The sequence below is a fragment of the Oncorhynchus gorbuscha genome, linkage group LG02, assembly GCF_021184085.1.
Source record: "Oncorhynchus gorbuscha isolate QuinsamMale2020 ecotype Even-year linkage group LG02, OgorEven_v1.0, whole genome shotgun sequence".
Lineage (NCBI taxonomy): Eukaryota > Metazoa > Chordata > Actinopteri > Salmoniformes > Salmonidae > Oncorhynchus > Oncorhynchus gorbuscha.
In genome coordinates this window covers 87,080,700-87,096,351 of record NC_060174.1, presented here as the reverse complement: position 1 = coordinate 87,096,351, position 15,652 = coordinate 87,080,700, and the positions used below count along the sequence as shown (strand labels likewise).

Below are 15,652 nucleotides of genomic sequence, written 5' to 3'. Positions count from 1 at the left end.
AGACTACGGTTTGCAACTGCACATGGGGACAAAGTACTTTTTGGATAAATGTCATCTGGTCTGATGAAACAAAAATGTAACTGTTTGGCCATAATGACCATTGTTATGTTTGGAAGCCTCCCCGGTTTGCAATCCGAAGAACACCAATCCCAACCGTGAAACACGGGGGTGGCAGCATCATGTTGTGGGGGTGCTTTGCTGCAAGAGAGACTGGTGCACTTCACAAAATAGATGGCATCATGGGGGGGGAATTATGGGGATATATTGAAGCAACATCTCAAGACACCAATCAGGAAATTAAAGCTTGGTCGCAAATGGGTCTTCCAAATGGACAATGACCCCAAGAATACTTCCAAAGTTGTGGCAAAATGGCTTAAGGACAACAAAGTCAAGGTATTGGAGTGGCCATCACAATGCCCTGCCCTCAATCCCATAGAAAATGTGTGTCAGGACTGAAAAAGTGTGTGCGAGCAAGGAGGCCTATAAACCTGACTCAGTTACACCAGCTCTGTTAGGAGGAATGGGCCAAAATTCACCCAACCCTAAGTTTAACAATTTAAAGGCAATGCTACCAAATACTAATTGAGTGTATGTAAACTTCTGACCCACTGGGATTGTGATGAAAGAAATAAAAGCAGAAATAAATCATTTTCTCTGACAATTCACATTCTTAAAATAAACTAACTGACCTAAAACAGGGAATTTTTACTAGGATTAAATGTCAGGAATTGTGAAAAACTGAGTTTAAATGTATTTGGCTAAGGTGTATGTAGACTTCCGACTTCAACTGTATATACTTGTTAGGTGAGAATGATCGGTTAATTGAATGAGAGAACAAAATTATCTTATCAATACTGTATTCTATGCCATCTACTGCATCTTGCCCATGCCGCATGGCCATCACTCATCCATATATTTATATGTACATATTCTTATTCATCCCTTTAGATTTGTATTTATAAAGCAGTCGTCGTGAATTTGTTAGATTACTTGTTAGATATTACTGCACTGTCGGAAGTACACTTGCATTAACATCTGCTAACCATGTGTATGTGACCAATACAATTTGATTTGATTTGATTTAGACCTCCGAGACAGGATTGTGTCGAGGCACAGATCTGGGGAAGGGTACCAAAAAATGTCTGCAACATTGAAGGTCCCTAAGAACACAGTGGCCTCTATCATTCTTAAATGGAAGAAGTTTGGAACCACCAAGACCTAGAGCTAGTCGCCTGGCCAAACTGAACAATCGGGGAAAGGGACTTGGTCAGGGAGGTGAGTTCCTCTGTGAAGATGGGAGAACCTTCCAGAAGGACAACCATCTCTGCAGCACTCCACCAATCAGGCCTTTATCAGGGATGCAAACTAGTCACCTTTGGCGAAATTCTCCGTTTTGAATCCAAAATAAGTGACCTACATGATTCGTGTAGATCCGATGAGAAATGTTTGGGCGAGGGGGGGCTTTGGATGAGTACTGGCTGTATGTGAACGAGTGATGCACATTTGCTTGTAAGCGAACGAGTGATGCACATTTGCTTGTAAGCGAACGAGTGATGCGCGTTTGGATCAATACTGGCTGTATCCAATGCTCAGCTAATCGTTCACATAACAGAAAGCAGCATGCGACTGAAGAGAGAAAAGAAAACCAATTTTCTAGTTGCAGCATCAGCGTGCACTCTTGAAAGAGGCTTGGAAAGGCAGTTTGCCAGTTAATTTACAGCAGCGCGTCCCCTGAACGATAACGAAGAGGTAGGTGAGAAGCCTGACCACGGAAACAGGGGTGGGAAGTTGATGAAACTTACTTCATGAGCTGTAACCGAAAACTGTAATTTGAAAAAAACGAGGTGAGGGAGAAAGTGTGGTGGAGCAAGTATTGTTAGCATTGTTAAGTATCTTGCTAGCTGGTTCGAATTATCCGTTATAGTTTGCCAGAGAAATGTTGAGCAACATTATCCAACTGAACTGATCAAATAATTGAGTTTATGGTGTGAAAATTAGCTGGCTAATAAAGTCAGCTAGCTAAAGTTACAACATGAGATGAGCTAATGTTAGTAACCTAACCAATTCACTATAGTATTAACTGGTAACGTTATATGACTCCTTGCCGTTCTTCAAGTTACAACGCGTTAGTTGCTTACTGGACCCTGGCAATCTGTGTGAAATGTTAATTAGCAAACTAGTTTCCCTAACTAGTTAACTAGCTAACGAACTCACTACTATCTGTGAACTAATGTTTTCCCTCTACAGTACAGTACGTTATGTGGTTAATTTTCAGAATGAGAGAATGAAGCGTTGCTTGTGTTATGTTCTAATTTTTCAGAGTAAATAACTCACGGACACTAGAGAAGCTTAACCATGTTTAATTCGACACAGCTGTATTCAGACAGACATGTTTCCACCACTACCAGTATATATACTCCACTTCAGCCACTCCTCCTTCTCTCCAATCCTTACATGTAATAGGATAATAAACCATAATTTCACCCTTCAGGGGATCTGACCTGACCTCAACCCCTCCTTCACCTAATCCACAGATGTCCATCCTCTTTCCCTATAGCAATGCTGTGACCACCTCCTGTCCACCCAACTCATTCCAAAGCCATCTGTCTTTCCACAGAGAACCATTAACCTCTGACATAAAAACCAGTCTCTTCCACTCCTTTATATACTATGCTTTTGCGTATAACAATGTTCAAAGTTTACCCCGGATCCAACACTTGTTAAACAGTTAAGTGTAGCTGGAGATGGGCCTGGTTTAAGCAGGATCCCACTATAGAGATGAAAGGAACACCACACACTTTCACTCTTTCTCACTTTTTCAATACAGTGGATAAAAAGTGGTATGCCAGGTGTACTCTCTGCCTGAAAGAGATCAATTATGCCAACAAAGGGTATCATGCTCTGCTGGCACATTGTAGAACAGATGTCCACAGGCAGAAAGTGTACAATGTAATAATCTGCAGTGTAGCCCAAAGATATTCCTTTTGTTGTGTTGAACTTGACAATAACACTTGTATGTGAGTGAGGGGGAATTATGACATTTTTTACTCAGTCGACGTTATTTTTGCACACATGTAGCCTTGTGCACTTGATCGGTGGCCACTATAATAGAGCAAAAATAGAATACCTGTTTGTTTCGTTTTATTTCTACTTAAGATGTTTTTTCCCCAAGTGCAATATTTAGATGTGTGTGTGGTCACAAGCATTCTATTATAAAGGCTGTCATGGCTAACTGCAATATTAGTGTATTGTTTTTTCTCAAGATTTGAGTATCATTTGCAGTAAAATATAGGTAACAAAAAACATTGGAATGCTTTCCTTACATTATTTAGCTGTGAGTTAGGTTCACATTAACCTCTTTTTATTTCAGACACAGAGACTGATCATGTCTCATGTGGGTCGGCAGGGTAGCCTAGTGGTTAGAGTGTTGGACTAGTAACCGAAAGGTTGCAAGCTGACAAGGTACAAATCTGTCATTCTGCCCTTGAACAGGCAGTTAACCCACTGTTCCTAGGCTGTCATTGAAATAAATAATTTGTTCTTAACTGACTTGCCTAGTTAAATAAAGATACAATGTAGATAATATTCTTTGTTTAATTAGTTAAAACCTGCATTTCCCCCTAGCAGGGATTGTTTTGCATGTTTCAGTGCAAATAAATAAAATAAATATGCCCTCACCAGTTTGCATCCCTGCTTTATGGTAGAGTGGCCAGACGGAAGCCACTCCTCAGTAAAAGGCACATGACAGCCCGCTTGGATTTTGCCAAAAGGCACCTAGAGACTCTCAGAGAATGAGAAACAAGACTCTCTGGTCTGATGAAAGTCTGAGCCTCAGACTAGGGTGAAGGTTTACCTTCCAACAGGACAACGACCCTAAACACACAGCCAAGATATCGCAGGAGTAGCTTCGGGGACAAGTCTCTGAATGTCCTTGAGTGGCCCAGCCAGAGCCCGGACATGAACCCGATCGAACATCTCTGGAGAGACCTGAAAATAGCTGCGCAGCAACGCTACCCATCCAACCTGACAGCGCTTGAAAGGATCTGCAAAGAAGAATGGGAGAAACTCAGAACACAGGTTTGCCAAGCTTGTCGCGTCAAACACAAGAAGATTTGAGGCTGCCAAAGGTGCTTTAACAAAGTACTGAGTAAAGGGTCTGAATGCTTATGTAAATGTGATATTTCAGTTTTTTATTTGTAATAAATTTACAACAATTTCCAAAAACCTGTTTTTGCTTTATTATTATGGGGTATTTGTGTGTTGATTGATGAGGAAAAAAACAATTTAATCAATTTTAGAATAAGGCTGCAACGTAACAAAATTTGGTAAAAGTGAAGGGGTCTGAAAACTTTCCGAATGCACTGTATATAATGGTTTGTATAGACAGTATGGCATTGAAAAGGTGTGGTACTTGTATAGGATGAGCCATGACTAGAATACAGTATATACATATAAAGTGAGTAAAACTGTATGTAAACATTATTAAAGTGGCCAGTGTTCACTTTAATGGTGGGTGGTAACCAGCTAGTAACAGTGATTCTGGTTCAGGGCAGGGTATTGGGCGAAGGCCAGCTAGTGGTGAATGTTTAACAGTCTGATGGCCTGTAGATAGAAGCTGTTTATTGGTCTCTCTGTCCCAACTTTGATTCACCTATGTGTACTATCTCCTCCTTTTAGATGGTAGTGGGGTGAACAGGCCCTTGCTCAGGTGGCTGAGGTCCTCAATGATATTCTTGGCCTTCTTGTGACACCGGGTGCTGTAGATGTCCTGGAGGACAGGCAGTGTGCCCCTGCGGTCGCGGACAGTGCAATTGCCGTACCAGGCGGTGATACAGCTCGTCAGGATGCTCTCAGTGGTGCGTCTGTAGAAATTTCTTCAGCCTCCTGAGGTTGAAGAGGCACTGCTGCACATTCTTCACCACGCTTTCTGTGTGAAGGGACCATTTCAGGTCTTCAGTGATGTACACGACGAAGAACTTGAAGCTTTTGACCCTTTCTACTGCTTCCCTGTCAATGTGGATGTGGGCGTGCTTTTTCTGCTGTCTCCTTTAGTCCCCAATCAGCTCCTTCGTTTTGTTGACGTTGGGGGAGAGGTTATTTTCCTGGCACCACTCTGCCAGGACTATCATCTCCCTGTAGGTTGTCTTGTCATTGTTTATAATCAGGCCTACCACTGTTATTTCATCAGCAAATAAGTTGGAGGCGTGGGTGGCCACGCAGTCATGGGTGAACAGTGAGTACAGAGGGGCTGAGCACGCACCCCTGTGGGGCCCCAGTGTTGAGGATCAGCGTGGCGGAGGTGTTGTTGCCTATCTTCACCACCTGAGGTCGGCCCATCAGGGAGTCCAGGACCCAGTTTCACAGAGCGGGGTCCAGACCCAAGCCCCCGAGGTTAGTGATGAGCTTGGAGGGCACTATGGTGTTCAAGGCTGAGCTGTACTCTATGAACAGCATTCTTACATAGGTCTTTCTCTTGTCCTGTTGGGATAGGGTTGTGTGCAGTGCAATGGCGATTGCATCATCCTTGGATCTGTTGGGGCGGTATGCGAATTGTAGTGGGTCTAGGTTGTCAAGTAAGGTGGACGTGATATGGTCGTTAACTAGCATCTCAGAGCACTTCAGGACGACAGAAGTGAGTGCTACGGGTCAATAGTAATTTAGTTCAGTTACCTTCAATATCTTTGGTACAGGAACAATGGTGGACATCTTGAAAAAAGTTGGGACAACAGACTGGGATATGGAGAGATTGAATATGGCCGTAAACACTCCAGCCAGCTGCACATGCTTTGAGGATACGGCTTATTTCAGCACCAATATTCAGCATTATTTTTCAAAGTCACACATATGTCTGTGTCATTGGGGCAAATCCTAACTTCCACTTAAGTTGAATTTGAACTTTAAGTTTCCCATTGACATTAATGCACAAATAGGTAAAAATGCGTGTTGTGGAAGTTAAGATTTGACCCATTTGAGTCAATGATGTGGTTATAGACGCTACTTTGATGCTCTTCCCTCCCTATCTTCCTCCCTCCCTCACTCCTCTGCAGTGGCCTCAGGGACAGGGTCAGTATTCTGGTGGACGGCTCGCTCATCATTGGCAGTGTGAAGCCAGAGGATGCTGGAAGATTCACCTGCAGCCCCAGCAACAGCCTGGGCCGGCCCCCATCCGCCTCGGCCCAGCTCACAGTGCAATGTGAGTGTCTCGCCCTATCCTCTACAGTCAACCCATACCCCCTACCCCTTATCATAATAATAATTTGTCCTGTTACACATGTTTTTCTTGCATATCCCTCTGAGACACCTGCAGGGAGTGGGGTCATGGCCAGGGTCACCATTATAGAGCAGCCCTTGCTCAAGGGCACGGCGACTGACTGTTCACCTTGTCGGTTACGGTATTCGAACCAGCGACCTTTCGGTTATGGCACGTTCTAACCTCGAGGCTACCTGCCACCCTGTGCTTGTCAAGATGTGGGTTGTGTTCATCAGAGCACACAGAGCTACTGGGTGTACACTACAGCAAGATCCATCCTACTCTAACAATTCTAATTATACTCATCAGTCGAATTTAGGACATTGATTGACTGATCCTAGATCTGTGCTTATAAGAGCAACTTGAACCTGCAGCTGTGCTATTGAGCAGTCCCACTGCAACTGTATACATTCAGTCCGGCTGATGCTGTTCTCTACTTAATGAGTGTTATACTACCTAACCACCCTATGAATCACCAGCCAAATACCTGTTTCCATATTACTGTATATACATTTAATGGACGATTAAGCTTTACAGGAAATATGGCACGATATCTGGCCATGGTATGCACCAGGGATCATCAACTATATTCAGCCGTGGGCTGATTGTTTTTCTTGAGCGGATGGTCAGGGGGCTGGAACATAATTACAAATAATTCTAGACTGCAAATTGACCACAAGAAGTCCAAACAGAGAATATTTGACAAGAACATAATAATTTCAAACCTAGCTTTCATTTATATATGATCACATATATCTCTCTATTATGCATGGGAATACTTTGGAACAGATTTCCAAAATAAAAATCACTCAAGCAATTGATTTATTTATATAAAATCATGTCACCAGTTGGGGAACCCTGGTATAGACTTAGTTAAATAGAACCCCTCTCTCTCTATCCACTGCACGGTGTAATTGAGATTAATTGGAGGTTACACTGCTGTGTGGTCTCCGAGACAATTTCAGACCCCCCACCCCATATGCCAAGTGGGCATATTAGCCCTAACCGTGATCCCATTCAACCACTACACACACGGTGTGTCTAAACCCCAACACACACATCATTCCCGGGAGCCCTGCTGGTTAGAATTGAAACAGTGACCTTGAAGTCACTCTTCTTCAAAGTCATTTGAGTCACTTTCACCAATGTTCTCCTCGCATTAAATGCTCTCTTTCGTTTTCAGTCACACAGGCTTTGTGTTTGATCAGAATTAATAAATATTACACGCAACCCGCCTTTCACTCATGAGTTGTGACATTCAAAAACTCCAGCCCTGTCATTCCCCCGAGTTAAATCAGATGTATTGTAATCTAAATGAATGGAGGCGAGGATGAATGTTGCGCACCGGTAATACCCATCCACCACAGAGATGTGGCCCCGTGTCGGTGGGTAGTGACTCGTCTGGGTAGCCAAGGCAACAGACATTTTGCATTCCCCCGCTCTATCTCCTCCTACACGGCTCTAAATTAGATTTTTTTTCTTCTCAGGGCCCAAGCAGGAGAAAACATTACCAGTCATGAGGGAGGGAGGAAGCATTACACCATTGCTTTCAGAGACCAGACACTTTTTTGACACAGAGATAGAGGGAGCTTTTTTCTCTCAAGTAGTGACCACTACTTTTCCCAAAGCAAGTCACTGCTAGAGAAAGTCACTGCCAGAGAAAGCAAGGGAAAGGGAGAGTGAAAGAGAGAAGGAGGGGGGAGAGGTGACATCATCCTCTGTGGAAACCCTCTCCTCTGCAGTGACGTCAGCTCCAGACTCCACAGGCAGGCAGGGAAGCAGGCAGACAGGCAGGGTGGGCGATAGCGACCCCAATAGACCACTGATGGCACTGCAGCACTACGACGAGAGAGAGAGAGAGAGAGAGAGAGAGAGAGAGAGAGAGAGAGAGAGAGAGAGAGAGAGAGAGAGAGAGAGAGAGAGAGAGAGAGAGAGAGAGAGAGAGAGAGAGAGAGAGAGAGAGAGAGAGAGAGAGAGAGAGAGAGAGAGAGAGAGAGAGAGAGAGAGAGAGAGAGAGAGAGAGAGAGAGAGAGAGAGAGAGAGAGAAATACATACATGTGTGGATGTGAGTGTGTGTATGCTAGCTGTATCGAGAGTGGCACTGCCCCCCTCATCTTTCCTATAAATAGACTGTGGCACCTCGCCAAGTATTATGGGTTTTTTTCTAAACCGTTCCTTTCTGAGCTGCACCGGCCGTCGGACGGATATCCATTAGCGCGTGGCTTTGTGGCCATATGTACAGGGCTTTGAGCAGATGACAATGTCTGAATCTGCCATTAGACCACAGATATTATCCATCAGAACCGACACAGCCTGAGACTTGTCCGGTAAAAGGTTAGATAACACAGAGGGAAAGAATGGGAAGTGCAGACGAGTGTTTTGGTTTGTGGGGTTGTCACTAGTTACCACAGCCACAAAGTCATAAACCCAGGCCATTTCTACAATGTATCTTCTTAAAACTTGAAACCGAACCCTTACCTTAACCACACTGCTAATCTTATGTCTAACCTTAAATTAAGACCAAAACGCTCATTTTAGTTTTAATACATTCTTGCGATCAAGCAATTTGCTGTGTTATCCAGTGGAAACCTGGTTTGTGCCATTTTGTAATGTAAGGGGTGTAGTGGCGAATCTGTCACTATATAGGGCTTTTCACACACCTGAGCTGAACTGGGCCAAGCCAAACCAAGTTGGACTGAGCTGACCTGCTTACACAGCCACCAAAGTGTAAAAATATAGGGTATATGGTTCTTTGAAATCAAAGTTAAAAGCTGGTGTATTGACTTTCAGTTCCAACTCCTCTTTCCTGTCGTCTATCCTTGTTGCCGGATGAAGTTAAATTAGCCGTGACTCCAGACACACTGCCTCAGCCATGGAAGCCTCTGTCTGAATACTAAAGAGGACAGCCTTCTCTAAACTAATTTTTATCCACACATTGATTCCATTCTACATATGTGAACGTCTCAGATTCTCCTTCCTTGTGAAATGAATTGACATACGTATTTCCCTGTTCACTGGTCAGTGTTTACCCATCTACTCTAAACACACACACAACCTCCACATGAACAGCTACTGCTCTCAGACCAGCTGCTACAGAAGCACACAGTTTATCATGTTACGACAGCCCGTGTTATTTCTCCTGGCTCCTGCTGAAGTACTTTTCCCATAATCACTACCAATGTTACTCTACTATAAAGATAATGTTTTAGTATGATATTTATCTTGTGACCTGGATGGTCTAGCTAGAGGTTAGTGCCACTACCTACACCATTGTATGTTTTCCCGTGTCATCGTGGGTTCCAATCCAGCCCACTGCCTTTGTGACAAACTCTCTACTTTTCCCACCATCTCTCCTATGTCCAATAAAAACATTTCTCGCCCCAGACCCTGCCCGTGTCAAAGACATGCCACCTGCCATTTATGTGGCCATCGGCCTGCCAGGCTTCATCCGCTGCCCGGTGGACGCCAACCCGCCCGCCACGCTGGTCAAGTGGACCAAAGATGGCAACCCTCTCCGGATAGAGAAGGTGAGTCGAGGGTCGTATTCATTAGAGCACACCGGAGCAAAATGTTTTGCAATGGGTAAAAAAAGTCCCTCTCTGTTTCAGTAGCTTTGCTTGCATTTAGTTCCTAATGAATATGAGCCACAACGTTCAGAGACAAATGTATTGTGTAGAACCAATATGATTATCTGTTAGGTAGGATAAGGGATGGTGTCAGTTCTATTTCTATCTGTAATGTTCAGAATATTTGACATCACTGAATACATAATCAATTGTGGACAGACGCATAGGATGGTATGTTATCGTAGCGTCTGTCAACAGACTGTGGGATGCAACGACTAATGAGGAACGTTGTTCCAATGCGCATATTCTTCGTCACTAACAATTTGGACAAATTACGATTTCGAATTTTGGAAGAGGGGACATTTGGGCCGTAGACGTTCCCAAAACCTCTATTTAGAGGGGTGGAGAATTTGCTAGTCTCATTAGTATCTTTTCTCATACATCGAACTCCGCCAGAACTTCATCGAGCATCTGACGCAATTACAGAATATTTTAGTTCTGGGTTTCTGAGATAACTGAATACAGCCCAGTTAAGTAGGGTGAAGACACTGATCTAAAGTCAGTTTTGTGTTTTCCCCTAATGGTTAAGTTTAGGGCTAAGGGGTAAGCTGACAGTGCCTAGAAGGGCAACATCTACCCGGCTTGGGGATGGCAGACTGGGAAATCCCCTCAAGCTTTGAACTGCAACAAAGGTGATGAACTGAGCTAACTGCAGGGCTACTTTAGTGGGTAATTTCTACACTTCACATGTGCATTAAACTAGTGACTAAGTTTCCTAGTTTCAGGCTTCTAAGGGTGGATAAATTGTTGTATATATCCTAGACAAATTCTAGCTGTTACTTTGCTGTTTCCTTTCACTACTTCTTGACATTGCCTTCAGTCCCCTTTGATTCAGAACATTTAACTATTGAGAACAATTGGGGGAACGAGCGTACCTCTCTCTTCCTATTCCATCGGGCAGCCAATCTTCTCAGCTCCTCTTTGCAGGATGATGGGATAGTGATGTGCCACTGGTGAGCTCAGCCATACAAGCATTGCGATGTCATAGTGTTAGCCCCTCTTTGTTCCCTCAGTACCCTGGTTGGAGCCAAATGGAGGACGGGAGCATCCGCGTGACTGAGGTGACGGATGACTCTCTGGGCACCTACACCTGCATGCCTTACAACGCCCTGGGCTCTGAGGGTTGGTCCGATCCCACTCCCCTGGTGCTAAAGGTATGCAGGCTGATGCTAACGCTAATTAGTGTAGCATACTAGTTAGCATAGCAGTGATTATGCATTTTCTATAAGAAGACTAGCATGCTGCAAGTTAGCCTAGCGACTACACCCAGGCTCAGTCCAAATCTCACACTTTCTCTGGGCAGGATCCCCCCAAGTTCTCGATTGTTCCCGGAGGGGAGTACAGGCAGGAGGCTGGGAGAGAACTGGTCATCCCCTGTGCGGCTGAGGGAGAATTTCCCTATCCCAACATCACATGGAGGAAGGTAAACGACCCCCACCACCTCCCAAAGCACTCATGTTGTGGCCTGGTCTATTACTTTATAACTCTAAAGTTCTGGGTATTGGGTAGCACGTTGCTGTACACTCACACAATATATTTGTAATTGAGAGTTAATGGTAACAAAGCTACTCGGTGTCACTAATTCCCCAACTGATGTTAGGTGACCATTATTTAGTAATGATGAGGGGTAGTTATTACTACCATAAGCCCCCCCCCCCATTGTGTTTACTTCCTAATGATTGTTGATATTGGAGTCATCTTTTTTTCCATCTTTGCCAAAAGAATGAGATGAGATTGCAATCAAACTGGCTCCTAGAAATCCCAATGTTTTAATTGCATTTTAATGGTGGCATTATCAGTTGAAACAAACTCATTAGCATTAACCTTAAATTGTCTCTTGATTACGGAGCTTCTTAATCTCTCCTGTTGAAAACAATGTGATTTGCAGTTGTTTGTCTCCCCTTACCGTTGTGATGCAGATGCCGAACATTTTAGTTATATGAATAGCTGAGGAAGGATGAGTCTCTTACAACAGTGACAGTGACTGAGGAAGGAGAATGTTTTAAAGGTGTTAAGTCTTTCTGTTTTGCCTGTCTGTCTGTCTACTAATCTACCTGTCTGTTTGTGTGTGTCACTGTTTGTCTGTCTTCCTTTTTGTCTGTCTTCCTTTTTTTCTATCAGTCTTCTGTTGTCTGTCTTTTTATGTGTCTGTCTACTAATCTACTGTCTGTCTGGAAGCTATGTGGGTGGACGATAATGTCCTTTCTTGCCAGGACCAGTATAGTATGTGGTGTTCTGTGAGATCTGTGACTCAACCTTCTTCTCCTCTCCCCTTTTAGGTATGGAAGCCCAGCAAAAGCAAGCACACTGTCCTCCCCTCAGGTACCTTACAGTTCAAGTCCCTAAGCAAGGAGGACCATGGGGAGTGGGAGTGTGTGGCCACCAACGTCGCCACGAGCATCACTGCCAGCACACACCTCCTAGTTATTGGTACGAGCCACTCTGCCGCACACAGGAACAGGCATAGGCACACACATACAAACACATCAGATCTGGGTTCAAATACATGCAGATTTGATTATTTGTTATTAAATATTTATTTTAAAATCTTGTGGCCCGAATCAACTACTTCTATTGGAAGTATTTAAGTATTTTCAAATACTTTCCTATAAATAGCCTATTATTTGAAAGTATTTTCAAATACTTATTTCAAAATACATGATTTCAAATACCAAACGGACCTGGTTCAAATGCATGGGAGTATATACAGTATAGTATACAGTATATACAGTATTTTAAAATATTTTTCAAGTGTATTTACAAAATCATTCCAATATTCAACTGCTTGGTTTTTAAAATAAAAAATATCCAAATAAAAAATATCCAAATGTCTTTGAACCCAGTAGTATTTTAACACAGGTCTGAGACACACACAGAGTTCAGTTTGACATTTATAAATTACAAGCCTTATCTCCATTCACATGGGCCCTGTTTGAAAACGTCAAGAAGTCCTCAAAGTTATACCTGCTCTAACACGATTGGACAGGTGAAAGCAAGGGCAACCAAATCAATAGGATGAACGACCAGCCAGCTTGGGTAGCAACCCTAGATTTGGGTCGGGACTATATCTTGTGGAAGAATGAAATAGTATGAAAATATGTCGATTATTATTTGAATATGTTTGTAACCCGTTGTATAAAAGTGACGTTTAGAGGATATATTGGCACGGTTTGCTGGCCCTCCACTTTGTCTCGGGACTGGCAACACCCATGCCAATATATCATCCAAACACTGGCTTCTCAGGCATTATCAGTTAAATAGACTAATAAGAGAGTTCCAAACCTCTCTGCCAATAACAGCTAGTTTTCAGGTTACATATCCCTCGCATTATGGTCCTCCAATTAGGCCCCTCACTCAGACTACTCCCAGACAGTCCTAGCAAAGCTATTGCTTGAGAAACAGTTTTTGGCTTATTTTTATGGAAAACTATTACAGTAAGGTACTTCATTGTTAAATTATTTGATAATGAGATAAAAACGGCTGCAATGGGTCTTTTAACACCATGGCGAATCAATCCAGTTAAATTTGAATCTACAATATAACTAGTCTAGTAGAAGTAGTCCAATACTAGAACATCATGTCCAAAGGTAACCAATCTGACATACTAATTTTGTAATGGTCTTCTCGGGAAAGAGTGGCGGACCAAAATGCAGCGTGGTTAGTTTTGTACATCTTTAATAAAGATGAAAGTACAACAATCTACAAAACAAGAAAAAACCGAAACAGTCCTATCTGGTGCCACAAACACAGGAACAATCACCCACAAGAGACCTAAAGAATATGGCGATAAACACCTGCCTCTGATTGAGAACCACTCTAGGCAACCATAGACTTACCTAGAGTACTACTCTAACCACAATCCCATAACTACAAACAACCCCAGACAAAACAAACCACATAAATCCCCATGTCACACCCTGGCCTCACCAAAATACTAATAAAAACACAGAATACTAAGGCCAGGGCGTGACAAATGTTCATTATCTGTTACAAAACCGTTGCATGCCTTAATGATTACGACCCTTGTGTGCTCTGAAAGGGTAGTGAAGAGAGGCAGGGCTTTGCAGAGCGGCAGTGATGGCGGCATCCAAGAGTCAACCACTGACAATTTTCCAAAGTTCGACGTGTCAGCCAAAGCACCTGGGGGACATGTGCAAAGAGCAATTTGCAAGGTCAACGACGTGGCGCGCCAATATCCGCAAATCACAAATGAGCAAATTGAGCTTGCCGCATTAGGGAAGTAGACACAGAGATTGTTTCCACTGCTGAAAACTCTTGTTTGTCTGCTAAATAAAGACAACAGATAGATTAACTGTCACTTGTTGTGTCTAGGCCATCCAATTACTAATGATGTCTTTTTGGAACAGTCTTAGTGTTCCTAGCTGCAGCTGGCTATGTAGAAAGACCACTCAGTCTTCAGTTAGCTGGCCACTGATATTGCCTGTGTGGAGGTTGTTGTGCATAGGTGCTAGAGTTACAGCTGGGGTAATCAGGCCACTGTTTCTTTAGCATTCTTGCATTCAATGGTCAAGCAACAGTAAATAGCTCAATTCGAAGATGTTCAATAGGCCAATTTTTATTTTATTTTTTATTTCACCTTTATTTAACCAGGTAGGCTAGTTGAGAACAAGTTCTCATTTGCAACTGCGACCTGGCCAATATAAAGCATAGCAGTGTGAACAGACAACACAGAGTTACACATGGAGTAAACAATTAACAAGTCAATAACACAGTAGAAAAAAAGGGGAGTCTATATACAGTGTGTGCAAAAGGCATGAGGAGGTAGGGGAATAATTACAATATTGCAGATTAACACGAGTGATAAATGATCAGATGATCATGTACAGGTAGAGATATTGGTGTGCAAAAGAGCAGAAAAGTAAATAAATAAAAACTGTGGGGATGAGGTACGTGAAAATGGGTGGGCTATTTACCAATAGATTATGTACAGCTGCAGCGATCGGTTAGCTGCTCAGATAGCTGATGTTTGAAGTTGGTGAGGGAGATAAAAGTCTCCAACTTCAGCGATTTTTTTTGCAATTCGTTCCAGTCACAGGCAGCAGAGTACTGGAACGAAAGGCGGCCGAATGAGGTGTTGGCTTTAGGGATGATCAGTGAGATACACCTGCTGGAGCGCGTGCTACGGATGGGTGTTGCCATCGTGACCAGTGAACTGAGATAAGGTGGAGCTTTACCTAGCATGGCCTTGTAGATGACCTGGAGCCAGTGGGTCTGGCGACGAATATGTAGCGAGTGCCAGCCGTCTAGAGCATACAAGTCGCAGTGGTGGGTAGTATAAGGTGCTTTAGTGACAAAACGGATGGCACTGTGATAAACTGCATCCAGTTTGCTGAGTAGAGTGTTGGAAGCGATTTTGTAAGATGACATCGCCGAAGTCGAGGATCGGTAGGATAGTCAGTTTTACTAGGGTAAGCTTGGCAGCGTGAGTGAAGGAGGCTTTGTTGCGGAATAGAAAGCCGACTCTTGATTTGATTTTCGATTGGAGATGTTTGATATGGGTCTGGAAGGAGAGTTTGCAGTCTAGCCAGACACCTAGGTACTTATAGGTGTCCACATATTCAAGGTCGGAACCATCCAGTGTGGTGATGCAAGTCGGGCATGCGGGTGCAGGCAGCGATCGGTTGAAAAGCATGCATTTGGTTTTACTAGCGTTTAAGAGCAGTTGGAGGCCACGGAAGGAGTGTTGCATTGAAGCTCGTTTGGAGGTTAGATAGCACAGTGTCCAATGACGGGCCGAAAGTATATAGAATGGTGT

At 43.4% G+C, this 15,652-nt stretch overlaps 1 protein-coding gene across 2 annotated transcripts in view; it reads left to right on the top strand.

Annotated features, from left to right (window-relative positions):
• LOC124012124 (protein turtle homolog B-like) overlaps window positions 1-15,652 on the top strand; it is a 195,127-nt gene that overhangs the window by 123,828 nt on the left and 55,647 nt on the right. For both annotated transcript variants that reach the window (XM_046325579.1, XM_046325570.1), the window contains exons 7-11: window positions 6,048-6,193; window positions 9,635-9,777; window positions 10,890-11,030; window positions 11,180-11,299; window positions 12,156-12,306. In XM_046325579.1, the coding sequence (XP_046181535.1) occupies window positions 6,048-6,193; window positions 9,635-9,777; window positions 10,890-11,030; window positions 11,180-11,299; window positions 12,156-12,306 (701 nt within the window). The remainder of the gene's footprint in view (window positions 1-6,047; window positions 6,194-9,634; window positions 9,778-10,889; window positions 11,031-11,179; window positions 11,300-12,155; window positions 12,307-15,652) is intronic.